Source organism: Poromitra crassiceps, assembly GCF_964638095.1.
Source record: "Poromitra crassiceps genome assembly, chromosome: 19".
In the NCBI taxonomy this organism is placed as follows: Eukaryota; Metazoa; Chordata; class Actinopteri; order Beryciformes; family Melamphaidae; genus Poromitra; species Poromitra crassiceps.
The window spans coordinates 22,877,593-22,899,254 of NC_139646.1; the positions used below are offsets into that span (position 1 = coordinate 22,877,593).

Below are 21,662 nucleotides of genomic sequence, written 5' to 3' on the forward strand. Positions count from 1 at the left end.
AAAGCAGTCACCATTGACTTTAGTTGTACTGTAGCCTACTGAAGTCAGTGGTGACTGGTTTTCTCTCTGTGTGTTAATATATACAGTGTATATATATATATATATATATATATATATATATACTGTATATATATATATATATATATATATATATATATATATATATATATATATATATATATATATATACATTATATATATATATATATATATATATATATATATATATATATATACATTATATATATATGGACAAACTTGACAAGTTTCCAACTTGCATGCGGGTGAGTAGATGATGACATGACAGAATTTTCATTTTTAGGTGAACTCCTTTAAGGTGGTTTTTCCCTCTCCTCCATCCCAGGCATGAAGTGTAGACAGAAATCTGCCTCGTGCTGTATCTAGCAGAGTCCCCTCTCCCCTCACACAAAGCGGAGATGCCCGAACACATTTCTAACAGCTTCTGTGCATGAAGTTCAATCATGTCCTTGTTGCTTGCACCAGAGGGAGACACGCCCCTCCTGCCGGGTCGCCCATGTTTTCTTAGAAATGCTTCAATTGCACAATCACCTCCTCATGTTGTGAAATAACTGACTGACTGTGCAGCGATCACACACGCTCAGCGTCCAAATCAACAAAACAAGCATTGTGATCACTTGTGATCAATATGTGTGTGTGTGTGTGTGTGTGTGTGTGTGTGTGTGTGTGTGTGTGTGTGTGTGTGTGTGTGTGTGTGAATGCGTGCATGCGTGCGTGTGTGTGTGAGAGAGAGAGAGAGAGAGAGAGAGACAGAGAGAGGTACCTTTTCGACGTACTGTACGTTTTACAGCAGAAAAAAAAGCAGAAATGCCAGAAAAGTTTCCTTTTTTGTATTTAACTTTATATAAACCACTGGTTTATTGTGTGGCAACAAACCGCATTGACAGCTGATTGACAGGCTGACAGCTGACATGAAGTGAAGTCTGTACTACGGGTATAGAGCTCGCGTTAGGAGCACGCTGATAGGCTTAGCTTGTAAACAACTACGGTGGCTCGTAGTCGTAGTGGACAAATATCATGACATTGCGTAACGTTATAGCCCCCAGATGTCCGTCACTTATTGTGCCTGTTGACGAGTGATTTAAACAGAGCGACAGAGCGATTCCAAAGGGTTGAATCGAGCGACAGAGAGAAAAATAAATATCTCGGTGTGAACACAGCTTCAGTTTTAGTTTCTCATGATGTCCTGGTAAACCAGTCGGTCACATGAACTCACATTTCATTTCGTTCTATAGACGGTTTTCACCAGAGCTCAACCCCACAGCACTTCCTTTTTCTCAGCATTCGGCAAACTGCAGAAATATTCACTCGACATCGTTACTTTTGTTTTCGCCGCTCAGCTGTATAGACGGTTTTCACGGAATGGTCAGTCCTGCACTTGAATGTTTTTTTTTTCTTTTATGTCCATAGCAAACACTGCAACAGGAAGTGAGCGGGGGTTCAATTTAGAATGTTTTTGTTGTCAAGTTAAAACCGTCTATACCAGACCGTCTGGCCTCAACTCTGGGAGGGCTCTCTGCAGAAACTGCAAAGCGGATGAGCCAATCAGCGACCCACCTCGTAGTTGACATCGTAACCCGGCCAATCAGAACGTCACTAGCAAAACAGTAATGGCCGCCTCCTTGCCTGTCTGCCCCGAGGAGTAATGTCAGCGTTTGTCTAGTTTAAACAGCCATAAAGTGCAGTTATTGCAGAAATAGACTCAATAATAACAATTAAACAAGTACAGGAGTATCGCCGCAACAGTGGAGCTTCTGGGCGGAAAATATGTTTTTGCCGTTCTCCCGAGTGGATTTGGGTTTGACTGGATCCAAAGCTGATTGGCTGAAGGAGTTGTCTGTCGAGGCAAGTACCCCCGCCCATCTTCCGCCCACTGTAAAGACTGTTGTGAAGGCTTCAGGCCAGACGGTAAAGAAGAATGAAATAAAATGTGAGTTCACGTGACCGGCTTCTTTACCAGGCTGATCCTTGTAGAAGACTTGCACTGTTGGCTTTGTTTCGTTCGCAATGTGTATTGAAGCTAAAGCTTCGTACCACGGTTCAATACAAATATGCATATTGTTACACCCATAAGAGAGAGAGTGTTTCACCCACAGTCTCAGTAAATAACCTTTTATTGATTTATTTTATCATCAGATAGGAAGAGAGAGAGAGAGAGAGAAAGCGAGAAGGTCATGCCTGGTCATCCCTGGTAGGGTAGGCTATTGGTACTCAATAAAGTATCGACCGAAATAACGCAGTACCGAGTACAATAGTATTGAAACTTCTCCAGTCAAACGATCCTTTCAATCCTTTTTGTACACAGATCTAAGAAAATATATATACATACTATTTGTATGGTTTTGCTTGCTAGCCAATCACCACAAGTGTTCCTCGAGTTAATGCGACATGTACCCGGCCGCTACCCACTACCGCCGCAGCTACAAACAACCCCACCGCGCTCGACGTCACCACAGACTGTATATGGCATACAGTCTGCTGGTGAAGTCAAGCACGGTGTATGTGAAGGAGATGGCAGTTCCCAACCAAAACTCTAAAAAAGTATGGCTATGCTACACGCCTGTGGCGTCTGATCAAAATAAATGCATAAAATGCGTAAGGATGAAGAAAAAAACGATCAAATGTAAGTAATTGATGTCACGTACATGGTGTTGGTACCGGTCCTGGTATTGTAATTTTTTTAACGATACCCAGCCCTAGTCACCCCCCCACATTTAATTGACCTGACTTTTTCATGTTCTTTTCATTTATTTCACACCTACGGTTACAACAATATCTCCTATAGCAGCGAGTGTTATTCGCAGGAAGCAGCGAGTGTTATTCACAGCGCTACTTCCTGTTTGTCTCTTTACTGCGGTGTCGATACAATCTCCATCTTCACCTTTTTACTACCCACTCTGTACTCGACACACACACACACACGCACACACACACGCGCACGCACGCACGCACCACACACACACACACACACACACACACACACACACACACACACGCAAACACACACACGCGCACGCACACACACACACACACACACACACACACACACACACACACACACACACACACAGGCACACCACACCACACACACACACACGCACACACACACACACACACACACACACACACACCTGTTACAACCATAGGTTGCAACACAACTCAGTGACGTGAGCCGAGATGTTTTTCCCCCATATCACTCTCAGGCAAATGTAACAGAGCTGAATGGGGCTTCATTGCCAAACATGCGTATGTGCTTCACGGCTGGTTGGAAGATAAACTCCATGGAGACAAAGGAGTCAGTCAGAGCTGTTTTGATGGCAGGTCAGTTTCACTGGGCTCACCGTTAAGTGTAATAACCTGATAGGCATCGTCAGGTATTTGCATGATGGCATATCATATGGTTATCAGTGTTTATTGAGGAAGTCAAGGCTAAGGTTCATGTGGATGCGGTGATGGCTCCTCTGTGCTCTAAGTGAAACAACAACATCCCATGACTACGCTTGTGTGTTGTTTTTAAACCCTTAATACTTGAGTCACTTTTGAAGCGTTAGTTGACTTTACATTTCATATAGTCTTTAAAGCAGGACTAAACCCCCAGATTTCTTGCAAAACGGTATTCTACTTGATTTGAAAACTCTGCAGGCAAGATGGCCGCCTATACTCCTTTCTTTAGCTGGCAGAATTCCTCCCCCATAAACGAACATATCTTGGCCAATAAGTATGTAACATACAAAATAAAACAACCCGTAATATCTTCATTTGTATGTAGAATGCAGAGGACATGTAACTGTTTAGTTTAAACTTGCATTCCAGGAATATTGCTCTAAAGACAACGTTAGTGGCTCGAGACTGTTTCGTCCTGAAACCCACTCGCTTTGCGCCAGACACAATCGATTTGGGGGTGGAACACGCCAGGATTGGCCAACGCCAACGGCAGTGCCCAGAACGGTCAAATCAAATCATCGACTGAGACGCTATCACCCGCCTCCCAGTATTCTCAGTGTATCCGAGATAGATATCATAGAAAACGTTATGAATATAGCCACGTTATAAACAACAAACTAACGCTGGTGATCCGTATGGAAACAGTGTTACTCGAAATGGTTAAAAGTTCTATCAATTTGGTCATTCAGTGGCGTTTTACTGCCCTGTAACGTAACTAACTAGCGGCTAATATTAGCCACAGTAGGCGATTTCCCATGGATGCTTTGCTCTTAAAGGGCTCGCGCCGCATGAACTACAGTAATCACATGGGGGGGAAAACAATTCTTCACATGAGTGGGACACGTGCTAACCCCACCGTGACGTCACGATGTACCAAATCTCCCATTCATTTGAGGGCACAAAAAAAGGCAGTGTTCAACCCATAGAGGGAACTTATGCTGCTGAAAATGATACAAATGGTACAATGGTAACAGTTTGGTCTCAAATGTGGAAATTCTGACCAGAATTCTTCACACACCACCCCCAAAGTCATATATATTGGTTAAAAGCTGAAAAAAAGTGTTTTGGGGTTTAGTCCTGCTTTAAGGATAGTGACTGTGAGTACAATGGGATATGGCTTTTGCACTCAAATACACTCATTCTCGACTGATTTTAAACAATCAATACCAGTTTTGCTGATATGATGATATGACGACTCCAAACTGGGCTAACTATAGCATTGCTCTTTCTAAATCTACCTGCAGAAAACTACTTTGGTTTGGAGAACCATTGATGCCAATCACGGCTTAAATAAGAAAGATGGTCCATGCTCAAAAAACACAAAACAAAACTCTGGATTTCTTCATCCGTCCTCAACCAGCACATCATCCATCAATTCCAGTGTCACTAAAGAGTTACAGATGAGCGATTCACTGTCAAGTCAAGTCAAGTCAAGTTTATTTGTATAGCACATTTCATACACAGAGGCAATTCAAAGTGCTTCACATAAAATGGTTGACAGGAAAATAAAAGAATAAAAGAAGAGAATAAAATGGGCATTTAAAAGCATCACAACAAAACTTTAAAAAAGGGTATAAAAAGTGCATTAAGCAACAGGCGCAGCAGTTGCAAAAAGAGCTAAAAACTTATAGAGGACTCATTGGGTTTGCATAATAGACTATAAGAAACATGACTACACACACATATAATAGTGATTGAGAAACAGCTGTCAGCAGTTAAAAGCGACGGTAAACATAAAAGTCTTTAGTCTATTTTTAAACGTAAGTAAGGTTGGGGCAGATCTGAGGTCTTCAGGTAATTTGTTCCAGCTAGCATAAGCATAGTGGGTAAATGCAGCCTTCCCATGATTTGATTTGATCCTAGGGACAGTTAATAAGCTGGACCCTGCTGACCTAAGAGTTCTAGACGGTTCGTAGCGTGGGAGCAATTCAGCTATGTATTTTGGGCCTAGGCCATTAAGTGATTTATAGACTAATAACAGTATTTTAAAATCTATTCTATGACACACTGGCAACCAGTGTAAGGACTTAAGAACTGGAGTGATATGATCAGCTTTCTTAGTCTTCGTTAGAACTCTAGCAGCAGCATTCTGAATGAGCTGAAGTTGCCTATAAGTTCTTTGTGGAGTTTGAAATACAGTACAAACAGTACAGTAACAAACAGTACAGTAACAAACAGTACAGTACAAACAGTACAGTAACAAACAGTACAGTACAAACAGTACAGTAACAAACAGTACAGTAACAAACAGTACAGTAACAAACAGTACAGTAACAAACAGTACAGTAACAAAAGAAAGGTCCAACAGCTTGGCCGAATGCAGTGAAGGACACATGAGTGTCATGTTTGAATCTTTTGATCAATTGCATTAGTCAAACCCAGCTCTGTTACAGCAGTAATATTTCATTATATTCCATAAATGTTAAAGTTGCTCTGTGTAGGATTTCATTAACATAGGTTGCTTTCCAGAAACAAACGGCAAAAAAAATCCTCTAATAGCAGCCACAATGATTTGCTTAATGCTTTCATTTGGTTCACTTTCACTTTTGTGGATCACATTTGGTTCACTCTTATGCAGACAAATGAGAGAGATAAAAATATACTTATCATTACAATTATTTCCATAGACCCACTGCAGCTGCTCTACCTGTTTGACTCACTGCACTGTGCTGTACCTGTTTTGATTTAAAGTTTTTTATTATTTTCACAATCATCAGTACAATCCTTCATACATAGTAAGTAACTTAAAAAGAAAACCGACAAAAACAGACAAACGATGACAAACAAAAAGGCACAGCGATTTTTTTTTTTTTTTTTTTTTTAAAGTCTTGTAGCTCTATCAGTCCAGAGTCCTTCCCTATGGTAAAGTGTCCTGCGCTACATTAGCAGCCAGATATGTCCCCCATTTCAAGGTGAAGACCTCCAATCTGTTGTGCATCCTATAGGACAAATGTTCATAGGACGCCACCCTTCCCAGTTCAATCAGCCATTCCTGCATGGAGGGTCCCCCTGTTGTTTTCCACCCCCTCATTATCATTTGTCTCCCCACCATAATACTAGTCTGGATCCAGTCTGCTACCTCACCCACACAGTGGGCGAGCAGTGAGGGGTTTGACTCACTGCACTGTGCTGTACCTGTTTGACTCACTGCACTGTGCTCTACCTGTTTGACTCACTGCACTGTGCTCTACCTGTTTGACTCACTGCACTGTGCTCTACCTGTTTGACTCACTGCACTGTGCTGTACCTGTTTGACTCACTGCACTGTGCTCTACCTGTTTGACTCACTGCACTGTGCTCTACCTGTTTGACTCACTGCACTGTGCTCTACCTGTTTGACTCACTGCACTGTGCTGTACCTGTTTGACTCACTGCACTGGCCTGTACCTGTTTGACTCACTGCACTGTGCTCTACCTGTTTGACTCACTGCACTGTGCTCTACCTGTTTGACTCACTGCACTGTGTTCTACCTGTTTGACTCACTGCACTGTGCTCTACCTGTTTGACTCACTGCACTGTGTTCTACCTGTTTGACTCACTGCACTGTGCTCTACCTGTTTGACTCACTGCACTGTCCTCTACCTGTTTGACTCACTGCACTGTGCTGTACCTGTTTGACTCACTGCACTGTGCTCTACCTGTTTGACTCACTGCACTGTGTTCTACCTGTTTGACTCACTGCACTGTGCTCTACCTGTTTGACTCACTGCACTGTCCTCTACCTGTTTGACTCACTGCACTGTGCTCTACCTGTTTGACTCACTGCACTGTGCTCTACCTGTTTGACTCACTGCACTGTGCTGTACCTGTTTGACTCACTGCACTGTGCTCTACCTGTTTGACTCACTGCACTGTGCTCTACCTGTTTGACTCACTGCACTGTGCTGTACCTGTTTGACTCACTGCACTGTGCTCTACCTGTTTGACTCACTGCACTGTGCTCTACCTGTTTGACTCACTGCACTGTGCTGTACCTGTTTGACTCACTGCACTGTGCTCTACCTGTTTGACTCACTGCACTGTGCTCTACCTGTTTGACTCACTGCACTGTGTTCTACCTGTTTGACTCACTGCACTGTGCTCTACCTGTTTGACTCACTGTGCTGTACCTGTTTGACTCACTGCAGCCACAGTTTGACCCTGAGGAGAAGAAACCCCAGTTCTCAGTAAGCAGCAGTACTTAGCGGCTGTTTGAGCAAAAGGGAAGCACTTAGTTTCTCTAGTGCTTCAGTGTTAGTGCATACACACACACACACACACACACACACACACACACACACACACACACACACACACACACACACACACACACACACACACACACACACACACACACTTCAGTGTTACTGCTGTTATTTCCTAAAGTCATAAGAGGCCAGTTCACATCCAGTAGGTCAGCAGAGAGAAGGTGATCACAGAGGAGGAAGACTGGATGAGAATATCAGACTCTACAAGTGAGCCAAATCTCAAACACACACACACACACACACACACACACACACACACACACACACACACACACACACACACACACACACACACACACACACACACACACACACACACACACTCTGTGGGAGTATATCTGAGAGGCTGATCACACCACAACAATAGGGAGGCACCTGCTTCCCTTCCTCAGCTGAGCAGGAGAGCGGTCTTCCTGTTCGGAAGCAGTTGGTAATGGGATCAGTAGGAGAGATGGGAAGAGAGGAGGGAGAGAGAGAGAGAGAGACAGAGAGGGAGAGGGGGAGAGAGAGAGAGAGACAAAGAGGGAGAGGGGAGAGAGAGAGAGAGAGAGAGAGAGAGACAGAGAGGGAGAGGGGGGGAGAGAGAGAGGGAGAGGGGGAGAGAGAGAGAGAGACAAAGAGGGAGAGGGGAGAGAGAGAGAGAGAGAGGGGGAGAGAGAGATGGATGTACATTGTCTGGGAAATGTGATGGTGGAAGCGTTATAGAGAGTAGAGAAAGAGCAGGACAGAGAGAGGCTAAAAGAAGCTGGAGAGAGAGAGAGAGAGAGAGAGGAGTCAAACATTTGACATTGAAAAGACATTGATATGATGTCCTGAAATCAGATGATATCAGTTCAAAACACTTTTCAAATCTGCTTTTATATAAATCCTTACCATGCTGTAATATCCTATTCTATAAAGCTTGCGCTTGTATGGGTTGATGTCATCAAGCTTTCTGGGATCATACAAAAACTAAGGAAAACGACCAAAGAAACTCAATTGAAAAAGGTCCAAAGAGTTTTATTGCATGGCTAATTCATGTTGACTATTGACATGTTTTGGCAATATGCCACATTGGGATGTGAAAGGATGAGTTCATGTTGGTGGAGAGAGAGAGAAGAGCCAAGAAGGGTTTCAGAAGAGCCTCTATAATAGCATCCGCATAGATTCCCTGCCTGCCAACATGAGGGTCGCAGGTTCAAGCCCCCGGGTTGCCTCCGGCTTGGTCGGGCATCCATACAGGCACAATTGGCCGTGTCTGCGGGTGGGAAGCCGGACTAAGGGTATGTGCACTGGTCGCTGCACTAGTGCCTCCTCTGGTCGGTCAGGGCGCCTGTTGGGGTGAGGGTAACCGGAGGGAATAGCGTGATCCTCCCACGCGCTACGCCGGTGAAACTCCTCGCTGTCAGGTGAAAAGAAGCATCTGACGACTGCAGATGTATCGGAGGAAGCATGTGCTAGTCTACAACTCTCGCCTGATCGGCAGAGGGGGTGGAGCAACGACCGTGACAGCAGGGGGAATTGGCCAAGTACAAGAGGAGAACATTTTAGGAAAATACGGGAAAAAAACTTGATCATGTATGATCGCGGGACGTGCTAAATTCACTGTTCTAGAGCTAAGAGGACTTCAGCAAATCACAGTTTGGTTGATGTCATGGCATAATTCACCAGTCTCATTTAAGCCTTCTAATTCACTTCTATTCACCTTATGTAGCCACGCCCATTTGACCCGGTTCTGTGGCTGTCCTACGACTTCCGGCAAAAAAGAAAAGAAAAAAAAATGGCTGGCTGCTCCAATATCATCTAACTCTGAATTAACTAATAATTTAGCCAATTGTATGTAACATACCAAATATAAGCAAACGGCAATGTCTAAGAATGCAACGCCATGTAACTGGCTCGTTAATTCTCGCAATCCAGGGAATTACGTTAACGTCTGCGGGTCTTATAGACGTAAGTGGCTCGAGCTGCGCTCGGAGGAGAGAAAACCTTCTGAAGCTTTCTTTGTTGGAGTCCAGGTATGTTTTACAAGAAAGTGCTCGTCATTGTCGACGATAACGTTATCTGACCTGGCTAACAGTGGATACTCCGCTTGCTTGCTGTGTACCGAGCTCAAAGTAGTAGGCTACGTTTTTGTTTTACGCCCTGCGCTGTCCGCTACAAAAACAACTCTCTTCTTCATGACGTTCTTTCATATTTGGCGCCGTGACCGCCGGAAGTGTTAGACGGACCCGGAAGAATTTGGCCCACTGTAAGGTCTGAACATAAGGTGATATGCGTGATGGTGAATCTACTGTAAATGGAACTGACTTTGAGACATTGAAAGCGGTTGCTTACTGTACTGTATGCACTGCTTGTTATTGCCTTGCTCTTGCAACCAGTGTGAAAAAGTGGAAGTGACCTTGTTGACTGTCAGGGACCTACTGCATACATCCTCTTATGAAAGACCACAGACTCATGCATTCGCAACATTCTCACAACGCCACGTAAACAACCACTATGACACACTGGAGTGTAGCGCCGCCCTGCTGGCTAAACTGATAACTTGATACATATTTTGAAGCTTGTAATGGTTTGCTTATCATTTGTACTGTTTGTAAAGATTGAAGCAAAATGGATTTGGAGTTATATTGGGTCCTGATTCTGAAAGTTGAAAAGATATTATTTTTGGTCATTGAATCCCATCCTTCAGGAATCAACACGCCCCATTTATTATGACTAGATTATCAGGACGCTACGCGGCCTAATGATCTAGCGTAACTGTGTCCTGCAACGGACACCTGGACGCCTGTTTCGTCACGTCCGGGTCAGAGGTCTCTTGACGTGGTTTCCGGTACTTTAGCAGGCATTTCAGATGCTGGATCGCCGCTTTGTGAAAGTGGAACTAATTTATACATCTATATGTGTCAATATGTGGAATTTCATATGAATATGTGCATGGTAACATGTCAAATTACTTTAGGAAAGTGACTTTGATGACAGAAAGCCATAAGACGTGCTTGGGCGACGAGAGTTACTGATCTTTAAAGTTGCTAGCTTGCTAGCTAGCTAACGCTAGCTTTGTCTAAAACACAACAAGGCCAGCTAGGTGGCAATAATGCAGCAAAATGGGACTCAGCGACCACTACAAGCCACTCGCTTTGTTGACTATTACTGGCTTGCTAACCACTGGCTTGCTAACCAGCAGAGCCGCAGAGTGAGCTGTCCGTAACAGGACAAGAGCAGCTTTCAGTTAAGACGCCAGCGGTAGCGTCCGTTCCCCGACTCTGGTAAATCAAAGACACAACTAAAAGAAATTATTTCAACGGTATGTTGCTAGAAAGAAGTTCGACTTAATGTTTTCGCCGTTAAACTACACGGAAACATGACATGATCATTGTAGCAGTGTTTGAAGCACAATTTTAACAGGAGTTTTGTAAAAATATTGTCCGTTGCAGGACTCGCTTCCGTTAGTTTGGTGGGAGGACTCCCACCCGCTATTGTGTGTTGTGTGTGTAAGTCTGTGTGTGTTCTGTGTGTATGTGTGTTCTGGTCTTTCATTTTGAAGGTCGGCATCAGTATCGGTCGGCCGCGGTATCAGGTATCGATCCCGGTGACGCTGTCGATACCCGATATCAATATCGATATTGGTATCGATATCGATATCGATACAGTATATGTGTCAATATTGGTATCGATATCGGTATATGTCTGTGGGAGTGGGTGTGTGTGTGGGGTGGGGTGGGGGGGTTGCTGTCTGTGTGTGTGGGGGTGGTGTGGTAACGGTCAAACGTGACTGACAGACAGACACATTATTATTATTTAAATAACTGACTTTGTGTAAAGGCCTTGAAAAATATACTTATGTCATGTGTCTTGATTTGTGTCGGTCTTATGTTTCATAACTCAATTATGAAGCCACAAAAAGGGATCACTTACACAGCCAATTAAGTGTTTGAAGAGCGGCCTGAAGTTGTTCTCAGCTGCTGTTTTGATTGTTTCAATGTGTACGTCTATAAAGAGACAGAAACTCAAGGCAAAAGAAGTCGAGTCCGCACACTGTGTAGAGACTCCTCCCCACTAGATTTATTGTATTAACGCTTCTTCTGAAGAAGGTCCTTCCGACCGAAATGTTAATACAATAAATCTACGGGGAGAGGACTCTACGCTGTGTGCCGACTCGACTTCTTTCGCCTGTTTCTGATCATTTGTTTGTCCTGAGTAGCCGGAACAAGACCAGAGGACAGAGAGGAATTGATAAGGGTAGAGAGGAAAGGAGGTATGTCGGTGGAGATGGTTTGGAGAAGAGGGGAAGGGATAGGATCAAGGGGGCAGGAGGTGGGTCGTTTAGACCTGACAAGTTTAAGGACATCTTCAGGGGGGAGGGGAGAGAAGGATCCATATTAGATCCATATTAGATCCACATTTTAGATCCATATTACGCTCTAGATCAATCAACACAACTAAAAAATACTAAATACTAGTACTATTACTACTACTAATACCACTAATACTACTACTGCTACTAGTACTAGTCAGAGCCAGAGGTGTGACAAAGTCAACTTTGCTCGAGCGAGTCCCAAGTCAGTCTCAAGTCTTGAGGCACAGGTCTCAAGTCAAGTCCCAAATCTAAATGTAGATTCCCAAGTCAAGTCCATGTCATGTCAGGTCTCAAGTAGAACTCCAAGTCAAGTCAGAACAAATCAAGAGTCCTGTATCAATTTAATATCTCAAAGAAAATGAAATATCTAGGACCTTCCAATGCAATAATGGTTTTAAAATGATAAAAACTTCAACTTCATCAAATCCAATCATCCAATTCAAATTCAGAAAATTGAATTTAAATTCAGTCATCTGCAGGAACAAATCTCATCACTTTCAATCTCAGTCACACACAAGACCACAAGATCTTTTGTGGAGATTTTAGAAAACCTATCCAAGTGATTAAAGTCAAGTCCAAATCTCAAGTCTTCCCTTCATGCAACTACAATTGTGGCTCAAGTCCAAGTCATGTGACTCGAGACCCCACTTCTGGTACTGGTACTACCACTAATGCTGTTACTACTACTTCTTCTACCCCTACTATTAGCATCAACACCGACTCACGGGGTGAAAACAACACACGCTGCCACACGCTGTCTCCGCTGGTAAACACACTGAATAATGACTGTGGTGCTGGCTCATATGAAGTCCTAACTTTGTGTTTATTACCTCTCCGTGTCTCCATTGACGTTGTGTTTATTAGCTCTCCGTGTCTCCATTGACCCCGGCCCTGGCAGCACTAGCAGTCATAATGCCTCTGACTTATTAGTTCCTTCCACCCTCACCTGGCTGCCGGCCAGCTCGGGGCAGCTCTGACAATGGCCGGAGTGTCCAGCACGCACACGGCCCTGCAGGCCGCGCTCGCTGCCACTCGGGACACCTTTATAGACACAATGCACCTCTGGGGAGGCTGAGAACAGGCCTGTTTACATCTGGACCTGTTGGGATTGTCGCTGTTGAATTGTAACGTAGGAACAGAGGTGAAGTGGTTTGTGGATAAGTTAGCATCCTCTGGCCTCCTGAACCTCCTGAGCTTCCTGGGGGCGGGGCCGGGTGCAGTGTTGGGGCTAACTCTACTAACAAAAGTAACATATTACATGTAATATATTACTTTTAGAAGTAACTCAGTAATCAAACTTATTACTTATAGGATTTCGGTAATATTATACCAGTTACTTTGTCAAGTAACTCAAGTTACAAATTGAGTTACTTTTTATTTATTTATCAAAGCACATATTTAAATAAAGATACAATAATTTCCTAATCAAACTGTGTGTTTTTATGCAAAAAAAAAAACCCACTATAGATGACAATAACAAAGGAAAAGAATAAAATGTAGAATTTTGGATTGTTTACATTGTCTTGAAGACGGTTTAAAATCTTTTTCGGGATGGTTCCGGGGCAGCGATGTCATTCTGCTGCTGCTGTTATTTTGGTAAAAGTAATGCAAAAGTAGTGTACTAACTAACGGGTTACTCTACACAGAAAGTAATATTGGAAAGTAACTTATTACTTTCAAACGAAAGTAACTAGTAATATGTAGTATATTACATTTTGAAAGTAACTCGCCCAACACTGGCCGGGTGTGTGGACTGTGTGAGTGAGTCATAGTGACACCATGATTTGACAGCCTTCATGTATTTAGCTTGCATGTCAAATAGGGGAATTCGTCACTTTCTTTCTGGGGAATTTTGTGAAGATGAAATCAGGCACAGCTATCTTGGTCTTTGATGTCATATTGCTCATTTCTGTCCATCTGTCAAACGAGAAATAGTCAGAAGGTTTTATTCCAGAGCAAGCATTATTTGGTTTTGTTTTGTTGTTGTTGTTTTAAGAATCTGAAAAAGTGTAGCAGCATACTTATTAGTGTGGGATTGGCTGTAGCCTAATTGGTGTGAAAAGTAGTTCTGAAAATTCCAAAATCTTTAAAAAGCTTTCTTGTTAAGGAAGTATATTTCTTTGTACTGCTTCTCAAATTTGGACACGTTTCCCCATGTTTGTATATTTCCATGGCAAAACTCCACAGTGAAGAAAGAGAGGATGTCACACACAAACTTTAAGAACATTACCAAGCAACACAATTAGTCATTATTAGCAGAACTGTGACTTTCCCTCTTGCTATCGAGTCTTCAAAATTACTATGTGAGAGTTGGTCGTGTTATCGACCAATCCCATTCACTCTTACTTCACCAGTTGCTGACATTTCTTTCCTTCCAAAACTCCCTCTCACCAGCCAGCAGCTTCTTCCTAAGCCACAGTAACCGACCGTAACCCGCTTTCCACCCGACGATAACCCGTTAAGAGTTGTGTTGGGAACGCTTGACATCAACGAGCTTCTTAAAAAAATATGTGTTTGGATAGAAATGGTTCTTCCTATTTCAAATTGTTTTTATTCGTTTTTAAACAATACAAACAAGAAAAAACAAACCCCGTAGAAGACAGACAATAGAAAATAGGTGCAAGGTTGCATGATGTCATACATGTATACAATCTCCTGAATAATTGTGATGCAATGACAACCAAGTGTAAAAAAAAAAAAAAAATAGAGACAAGGAAAGAACAAGAGGGGGGTGGGAAGAGGGTAGAGCTGTTAGGGGCTACTAATCTAAAGTTCTTGCGTCAAATTCCTTATGGTAATAATCTAAGAAGGGGTGCCAAGTCATTTCAAACTTTTCCAGAGAACCCTGGACTGTGCATCTGACTTTTTCTAGCTTAAGAAATGACATTACCTCACGAATCCAGCGTGAGTGTGATGGAGGTGTGGGCGATTTCCAGCTAAAAAGAATAAGCCGGCGAGCTAGTAATGTTGAAAAGGCCATTAGATCTGATTGATGTCTGGATATCCCACTGTTGCTAGGGGCAACCCCAAATATTGCAGTAATTGGATCTGGGTCAATCTGTTTTTGACATATATATGAGAATGTATTAAAAATGTCTGACCAGAATGTGTACAATTTTGGGCAAGTCCAAAACGTGTGGCCTAGAGTACCCGGAAACTGATGGCATCTGATGCAATTTGGGTCTGAGCCAGGATATATCCGGGCCAGTTTGGCTTTGCAAAGGTGTAATCGGTGGAGTATCTTAAACTGTAACACACCATGTCTGAGAAATGGTTCTTCCAAAGATCATACCACACTCAAGACTCAATGGTGAATTTGAAGGGGGATGCGAGGGGACACGCCTGAAATAACATCCCCTTCGTACTGTAAAGCTACCACCCCTTCTGTTCTTCCCAGAAAACAAAAACCAAACACATGAGTCTTTACTATAGGCTACATTTCATCCTCAAAGGCATCATCACTGTCCTTCACTGGTCACCACTGTTAAAGGAAGGCCTTTGTGTGTCATACACCAGGGAACCACCAGGGATGCTGTCCAGCAAATCAGTATACAATTTGACTGTAAGGATCAGGGGATTCCAAGCACAAAGGCATTTACTTAACAAGTGCTGGATTTTGTGCAGTGGCTCATAATGTGATGACTGCTTTGGGGGGTAATCTAGGCTGGTAAAGGAAAGGGATAACTATTACACAAATGTAAACACACACACACACACACACACACACACACAGACACACACACACACACACACACACACACACACACACACACACACACACACACACACACACACACACACACACACACACACACACACACACACACACACACGAGGGGTACATTTGTATGAACTAGCCTATCTGGCCTTCATTGAAAAGCTCTTCAGTCAGATCAGTCAGTGTTCTCTCTTGTCTCTACGAGTTGCATTGTTATTCAGTGCATTTCAAACTGCCAACATGGATGTTGTTTATCATCTACACACAAAGCCTCAGATAGAGATTCATCTGAAACTTTGCTCTTTGGTTTGGCGATGGGACGTCCCTGTCATCCTGTCATGCATAGCTGATGCCATGCAGTCATAACAGAACTGAAACACATCTTTAGATTGGGGAGGACTCCATGAAAAACAGATTTTGAACAACAGTTAAAAAAAGAAAAAAAGTGATGCTCAGCACATCCCGATGAGTCAGTGGGTGAAGGTGTCCTTGGGTTCAAGGTGGAATTTAAGTTTCGACACGAGTCACCATGTCTCTCCCATCTTTCATGCTATACTCTAGTCTCTTGACATAACTGGAGCATATCATTAAAGTTGAAATGACATGACATAGATGTTGAATAGATGCTGGTATGATATATTGTTAAATGGAAGTTAAATCAAATGAATAAATTTAAGTTAAGTCGAATTCCTCTCTATGTAAACTGTGGCACTAAATTGATTTGGATTGTGATAGCTTGTTGGTCTCTAGTGATTGGTCAGGGAAAATTGAATCCCCCTTGGGGATTTCTAACCTTGCAAGGCAGCTGGATTCATGACATCATGATCACACAACAAATCCATCTTGCCACACTCTAAATATTTTGGTTTAAATCCCAACCACCAGTGGTTCGCACCGATCAGCTCCTATGACGCTGCTATGGGGTGTGACCATGGCGCCACCCTGTGATGTCAGAGAGATGGCTCATCCAATCACCTGCCAGTTTTTTGTTTTCTTTAAGTGCCTGCCCCTTTGAAACGGTTTCCCGAGCGAGTTCCCAGATGGTTATGTGAAAACAAACCATCTGGAAGCATCAGGTTGGGGGATTTTCCCCCGTGGAAATCGGTTAGACTGAAGAAGGAAACGGAGTGTAACGAGTTGACAATTCAGTCTGAGGTCAGGCTAAGGCTAGCTCATTTGCATACCTACCTGCTAATATGATTACATGCAAAACAACTTGTTGCCAGATGTGATAACACACAGTGAAGGACTGTGTGTGTGTGTGTGTGTGTGTGTGTGTGTGTGTGTGTGTGTGTGTGTGTGTGTGTGTGTGTGTGTGTGTGTGTCAGATCAGTCCATGAACCTGATGCCATGAGGATCACTCTCTCTCTCTCTCTCTCTCTGTGCAGCAGCTGAGAGGTGAAGATGCAGCACACCTCATGCACAGAGGACCGCATCCAGCACCATCTGGACAGGTGCCTGGATGGGCTGAGACGGAGCCCCACGGCCGCGCAGCACTGGAACGGTAAGATTCACCCTCTGCATCCAGGGGGCGGAACCATCAGTACTGGCTCAAATCCTCGAAAGGGCCTTCGGTTAGGTAGAACTAGTGTCCTCTAGACTCGAGAGAGAGTGGTGTCAGCGGAGGACCAAAATGCGAGACTCATTAGCCAATGAACAGCTAGGAATGGGTCTCGCGCTACTTTTGCATGCTAAAATAAAGCTGATAATGTACAATTTGATTCAAGGGATGAAAAACCCTTTCAAAGTACAACAAAAACTGTCTATTTTGCTGCAACTCGACAGTGCTGCTTCTTTTACTCAAGAGTTAGACTTTCTACTTCCTGGAAAAAAACTGGTCCATTGGAGTGAATGGAGATGTCGGAACTCTTCTATTATATGGCTCTGGGTAGAACTAAACATGAGCGTGTTTTTTCATCATCTTGTTTTGAGCTTGATCACAATGCATTTTTGACTTGACGCAATGGGTTTGGAAAGGGTTTTGTAAGCCCAAGCGGACGGATAATTCAATTGATGCGAAAACACGAAAATAACCCAAATTTGGGCTCCATTTTTCCACTTGAAGATGTATTATTTATACTGGACGCAGTATGAGGCCATTTGGTGACCTTCACTGTTCTGTAGGGCTTGACAGTGCGATGTAGCCTACAGAGTCGTTTCCAGTGAAGAGGAGGATGACCCTGTCTCTTCTTGCTTGAGCTGGTCATTTTTGCACATGGTTATATGGATGGATGAATGGATGAATGGGTGAAACTAATATTTACATTTGCTTATCCAGCTGCCGCTTGTTGGACCCCTTCTGTAACCTTCTGTTTGTAGGGGCAGATGAAAGCAAAGCATATCTTCACAGATATCCACCACAGCATGTTGTTTAGCATGAGGGTGCTGACTTGACTGCAAGGTGCTGGGTGTTACAGCATGTTGTTTAGCGTGAGGGGGCTGACTTGACTGCAAGGCGCTGGGTGTTACAGCATGTTGTTTAGCATGAGGGTGCTGACTTGACTGCAAGGCGCTGAGTGTTACAGCATGTTGTTTAGCGTGAGGGGGCTGACTTGACTGCAAGGCGCTGAGTGTTACAGCATGTTGTTTAGCATGAGGGTGCTGACTTGACTGCAAGGCGCTGGGTGTTACAGCATGTTGTTTAGCATGAGGGTGCTGACTTGACTGCAAGGCGCTGAGTGTTACAGCATGTTGTTTAGCGTGAGGGGGCTGACTTGACTGCAAGGCGCTGAGTGTTACAGCATGTTGTTTAGCATGAGGGTGCTGACTTGACTGCAAGGTGCTGGGTGTTACAGCATGTTGTTTAGCGTGAGGGGGCTGACTTGACTGCAAGGCGCTGGGTGTTACAGCATGTTGTTTAGCATGAGGGTGCTGACTTGACTGCAAGGCGCTGGGTGTTACAGCATGTTGTTTAGCGTGAGGGTGCTGACTTGACTGCAAGGCGCTGAGTGTTACAGCATGTTGTTTAGCGTGAGGGGGCTGACTTGACTGCAAGGCGCTGAGTGTTACAGCATGTTGTTTAGCATGAGGGTGCTGACTTGACTGCAAGGCGCTGGGTGTTACAGCATGTTGTTTAGCGTGAGGGGGCTGACTTGACTGCAAGGCGCTGAGTGTTACAGCATGTTGTTTAGCGTTAGGATGCTGACTTGACTGCAAGGCGCTGGGTGTTACAGCATGTTGTTTAGCATGAGGGTGCTGACTTGACTGCAAGGTGCTGGGTGTTACAGCGTGTTGTTTAGCGTGAGGGTGCTGACTTGACTGCAAGGCGCTGGGTGTTACAGCATGTTGTTTAGCGTGAGGGTGCTGACTTGACTGCAAGGCGCTGGGTGTTACAGCATGTTGTTTAGCGTGAGGGTGCTGACTTGACTGCAAGGCGCTGGGTGTTACAGCATGTTGTTTAGCGTGAGGGTGCTGACTTGACTGCAAGGCGCTGAGTGTTACAGCATGTTGTTTAGCATGAGGGTGCTGACTTGACTGCAAGGCGCTGGGTGTTACAGCGTGTTGTTTAGCGTGAGGGTGCTGACTTGACTGCAAGGCGCTGGGTGTTTTGTCGCTCTCTAGGAGAGCTTGTGACAGACACATGACCGGCCCAGTGAGCAAACAGGCTCACGAGCGTGCGCTGCTGCTGCTGCCGCCGCTGAGCCGTCGCCACGGAGACGTGGAGCTGGGCGAGGGGGGAGGAAGCTGTCTTGACTTGACACCCCAGCTGGGAGGAAGTGGTGGTGCGGTGTGCGTGTATACGATGCATCGTGAGGGGGGGGGGGGGCGCTAACACGGCACAGGGCGTAGGAAGTGGGGGGACAAGCTGCCATCGGCCTCCCACACACACACACACACACACACACACACACACACACACACACACACACACACACACACACACACACACACACACACACACACACACACACACACGAAATGATACATACATACCTATCTGAAAACGAGTTCTTTCTTTCTTTCTTTCTTTCTTTCTTTCTTTCTTTCTTTCTTTCTTTCTTTCTTTCTTTCTTTCTCTTCATCCCCATCAGCACCTGCATTGGCTATTCTTACATCCTGTGTTTTACACACCTGAGCAGGCAGGGTTTTACACACCTGAGCAGGCAGGGTTTTGAGATGGTGATGAAGCGATTGAGTTTTGAAATGAGAATGAGCGAGCGGTAACGAGAGGCGTCTGTGATCGCTGGAGCCAGAGTTTTGTTTCTCGTCTTTCATAACCGGCCTTCGCCACTTTACTGTTTTCTGTTTGGAACATGGCCCACAGGTGTGTGTGCGTGTGTGTGTGTGTGTGTGTGTGTGTGTGTGTGTGCGTGTGTGAATACAGTGTCCCTTAACAGGGTGTCTCATGAGATGATCAAATTCACACGTCATCATCATAAGAAAATTATCGCATGCCTTCAGTAAATAAACATGTTACAACACTGTAGACCTCCAATCATCTAAATGGAGTCAGCAGATGTATTTCTATATTCATAATCCTGTGCGCAAGGCGTTATAAAAGTACAGCAAGTGATCAGGCAACCCCACTTAGGGGCGCAACCCTACGGCTGCGAACCACTGACTTATCCTAAGTGTGAGAATGTATAGTTTCAGTTGGTTTTAGCATGCACCTTTTTAGCATGTCACGTTCTTTTGTCCCATGAGCGACAGCAGAGTTTCCATCTTACACTAATAGAGAAGTGAACTCACACACCCACATGAATGATGATGATGATGATGAATGAGAAAACCTTGAAACACAGGTTTAGGCCATCAGAGCTCAGTAAAACTGCACCTTCTCCTCCTGACATCCCAAAGCTTTTAATCCAGCTCCCTCACAAGGTTAGGCGGTAGCAGTTTTGAGGAATTTGAAGCAATGAAATTGAAAAGATTCCCTAATTCTGCTTGACTCTGGAAATGTCCAGTGCATGTAGCCATGTTGTCGCTGCACCGGTCCTTTAGGGAGGAGACCTCACAGTTCTGTTTCATGACAACAGGAAATCGTGCCGCCGAGGTTGTGGCAATATGCAAATGTAAACATCCTTACTGAAATGCAGAGGGTGACAAAACACAGCCTTGAGGAGTGCCAATACTGTTAGGCATGAGAAGCTGTTGTTTGACCACCTGCATTTGACTCATTAGAGTCCCGGAAGAGTATTTCCCCATTGATTCTTATCAATCACTTTTCTAAAAATCCTTATATTTTATATTATATTATATTTTTAAGCCAGGAACCAAGCCAACCGGCCGGCTGGAGAATTATGACCATAAAACATTTCATTCAGAGTTGGAAAAAAAACATTGAAAAATTACAAAAGAATGAATCGCGTAGAGTCTGTGTGTGTGTGTGTGTGCGTGTGTGTGTGTGTGTGTAATCACATTATGTGTGGTGTGTAACTGTAGTGTATATTGTACTTATACGTGCTTATACTTGTACATGTATATGACTTGACCTTCCAGTGCTCATGTGCTCGGCGGGCCAGTCGATGAACCGCTGGAGCCTGGAGGAGCTGGTGAAGAGAGACCCGGAGAACTTCCTCATCCTCCTGCAGCAGATCATCAGGAAGACCAGAGAGGTGGGTGGGAGCACAAAGGTCAAGGGGTCATCATGGCCCTCTCGGAACCAACCCAAGAATCGTACGTTTCTGCAATCCACGTGCAATCTCGATATGAGTTTGATACAAAACGTCTGCCTTTGACTTGTCTAAAATGTGGCAGTTGACCTTTCTGCAGGCCTACAATCTCAACGTTAATTTGAAACAAAACTGTGGTGAATTTGAAAACCTCGCTGCCTAAAGGCCCAATTATACTCAACGTTAAAGACGGAGACAGAGACGGACAGAGCCTTCTGTCCGTACTCTGCGTTAATTTCGTCCGTTTTCTGTCCGTCATCTG

At 44.1% G+C, this 21,662-nt stretch overlaps 1 protein-coding gene across 2 annotated transcripts in view; it reads left to right on the forward strand.

Annotated features, from left to right (window-relative positions):
- Window positions 1–21,662, forward strand: part of pik3r5 (phosphoinositide-3-kinase, regulatory subunit 5) — a 45,458-nt gene that overhangs the window by 3,165 nt on the left and 20,631 nt on the right. For both annotated transcript variants that reach the window (XM_083656037.1, XM_083656038.1), the window contains exons 2-3: window positions 17,177–17,292; window positions 21,228–21,343. In XM_083656037.1, coding sequence (XP_083512163.1) covers window positions 17,193–17,292; window positions 21,228–21,343 — 216 coding nt within the window. In that variant the 5' untranslated portion in view covers window positions 17,177–17,192. The remainder of the gene's footprint in view (window positions 1–17,176; window positions 17,293–21,227; window positions 21,344–21,662) is intronic.